Genomic DNA, 2,500 nt, shown 5'->3' with positions numbered 1-2,500 from the left:
AGCTGCACCCGCCCTCTACCCCGCTGCTGTGGAGTGTGGCTGGGACTCTGCATTGTAGCTATCTCTTGGTGCCGGCCGTGGGTCAAGCGCTGGTACTCATGGTAAGTTCATAGTAACTCCTTCAGCAGCAGGACGTGTTTCCATATTCACTCTGGTGACTATTTGGTGATTTTTTACAGCTTCAGAAACTCATGTGGGGTTAGAATAGTGAGGAGTGTGGCTATTAATCTTCTGCCCTCCATAGACTCTTCCTGATGTTAATAAAATGGTCTAATGGTACACAAATCTCAGGGTTATAATGTGTCCCAGTACTGAAGGGGTTAAAATAATGAAGACTGTGGCCATTAATATTCTGCCCTCCATAGACTCTTCCTGATGTTAATAAAATGGTCTAATGGTACACAAATCTCAGGGTTAAAATGTGTCCCAGTACTGAAGGGGTTAAAATAGTGAAGACTGTGGCCATTAATATTCTGCCCTCCATAGACCCTTCCTAATGTCAATAAAATGGTTAATAATGTGTCCCAGTACTGAAGGGGTTAATGGATAATGGATAATGGGCATTTGTATCGGAACTTAATTTAATTTGATTATTTATTATCCAAGTTTAATCAGTTTTTATTCCTAACTTGTCTTATTTTTATTTTTATTTTTTTCAGTCCTGTCAACTCTATTTGCTCTCTCTCTCTCTCTCTCTCTCTCTCTCTCTCTCTCTCTCTCTCTCTCTCTCTCTCTCTCTCTCTCTGGTAGTCAATAATGTTGCTATATAATGCTTAATTGATATTGCACTAGGTTATTCTCTCTCTCTCTCTCTCTCTCTCTCTCTCTCTCTCTCTCTCTCTCTCTCTCTCTCTCTCTCTCTCTCTCGCTCTCTCTCTAGAACCATAAAAAAACACCCTTTAATTTAAAAATCGTGTCATTTCTACTAGAGCCTTTGCAATGGTGTGTGTGTGTGTGTGTGTGTGTGTGTGTGTGTGTGTGTGTGTGTGTGTGTGTGTGTGTGTGTGTGTGTGTGTGTGTGTGTGTGTGTGTTTACTTAAAAAAACATTAAACTTTCTCTTCTCTCCTTCCCCCCCCACCACCACAACCACAACCACCACCACCACTACCTCCCCCTTCAGATCAGAGAGCGAGCCAGCAGCCCCGCCCCTCCCTCCCCCCTGGTCCCCTGCTCTACCAGGTGTGGGAGGGAGGGGACGGGGGATGGGGTGGAGGGGTGCAGGTGTGAGCTAAATGGTCACGTGACACTGCAAGAGGTTGATCACTTGTTATTCGTGCACGCAACCTCCAGGACTGTTATTGCGTGCGTGTGTGGTGACTGGCAGGTGAGTTGAGTGTGTTTAGTGTGTTGAGTGTGTTGAGTGTGTTTACCTGTCGAGTTTACCTGTCGAGTTTACACCTTGTTAAATTAAGACCCCTGTTTTGTTGTATATCTATCGACTGTTATTGCTGTTGTTATCTATTTGTTTATCATCTCCACTTCTTCTTCCTCCTCCTCCTCCTCCTCCTCCTCCTCCTCCTCCTCCTCCTCCTCCTCCTCCTCCTCCTTCTTCTTCTTCACAATAACATGTTTTCCTTAAAAGGCCGAAAAATTTACTTGTAATGTAATTTTTTAACTTAATTTCGTGTAAGTTGTTTATGTGGCAAGATTGGAACACACACACACACACACACACACACACACACACACACCACACACACTCTCTCTCTCTCTCTCTCTCTCTCAGGAGGAGGAGGGAGAGAAAGCATAAACGAATGATGATAATAATAATAATAATAATAATAATAATAATAATAATAATAATAATAATAATAAGAAGAAGAAGAAGAAGAAGAAGAAGAAGAAGAAGAAGAAGAAGAAGAAGAAGAAGAAGAAGAAGAAAAAAAAAAAAAGAACAAGAAAAAAGAACAAGAAGAACAAGAACAAGAACAAGAACAAGAACAAGAACAAGAAGAAGAACAACAAAAATAATGACAAAAAAATCATGAGGGTACCTACATACCTCATACTCTTCGCTGTAGTAGTAGTAGTAGTAATAGTAGTAGTAGTAGTAGTAGCAGTAGCAGTAGTTCACACAATATATTTTCCCCACTTAATCACTTATATAACTATCAATACGTGCGTGCGTGCGTGCGTCTGAAAAGAGAGAAAGAGAAAGAGAACAATTATATTCACGTACTACGAAACACATAAGAACACATAATCATAACAAAATCTTAATCCTATTTATCTATCTACCTATCAGTAACTACATACACATTAACACCTAACCTAACCTAACCCACACTCACACACACCCACACACACACATTACAACCCACCTCTCCGCCCACAGCCACGCACACAGCTACTAGTGGAAGCGCAAGAGGGGGCAGTGGATGTCATTTACCACGTGGCGCATTACATCTGGTCGACTCCCACGCTGGACTTCAATCTACACTACCAATTCGCCCCAGCCAGTGTGTGCGGCCCCTCCTACAGAACGGAGACTGCAGGTGT

The 2,500-nt window shown here is 42.2% G+C and overlaps 1 protein-coding gene and 1 long non-coding RNA gene across 5 annotated transcripts in view; one reads left to right on the top strand and one right to left on the bottom strand.

The window, feature by feature from the left end:
* Nucleotides 1-2,500, bottom strand: part of LOC123512469 — a 9,632-nt gene that overhangs the window by 3,357 nt on the left and 3,775 nt on the right. The gene's annotated exons all lie outside the window — the stretch shown is intronic.
* LOC123512124 overlaps nt 1-2,500 on the top strand; it is a 20,395-nt gene that overhangs the window by 15,862 nt on the left and 2,033 nt on the right. For all 4 annotated transcript variants that reach the window (XM_045268616.1, XM_045268450.1, XM_045268531.1 and 1 more), the window contains 3 exons: nt 1-101; nt 1,122-1,325; nt 2,337-2,496. The exon at nt 1-101 is cut by the window's left edge and continues 78 nt beyond it. Coding sequence is in view for 3 of the 4 variants with exons in the window: in XM_045268450.1 (XP_045124385.1) it covers nt 1-101; nt 1,122-1,325; nt 2,337-2,496 (465 nt within the window). In the remaining variant the exon portion in view is untranslated. The remainder of the gene's footprint in view (nt 102-1,121; nt 1,326-2,336; nt 2,497-2,500) is intronic.

Source organism: Portunus trituberculatus, chromosome 1 (assembly GCF_017591435.1).
Source record: "Portunus trituberculatus isolate SZX2019 chromosome 1, ASM1759143v1, whole genome shotgun sequence".
Taxonomy (NCBI): domain Eukaryota; kingdom Metazoa; phylum Arthropoda; class Malacostraca; order Decapoda; family Portunidae; genus Portunus; species Portunus trituberculatus.
This window is presented reverse-complemented; position numbering and strand designations above follow the sequence as displayed.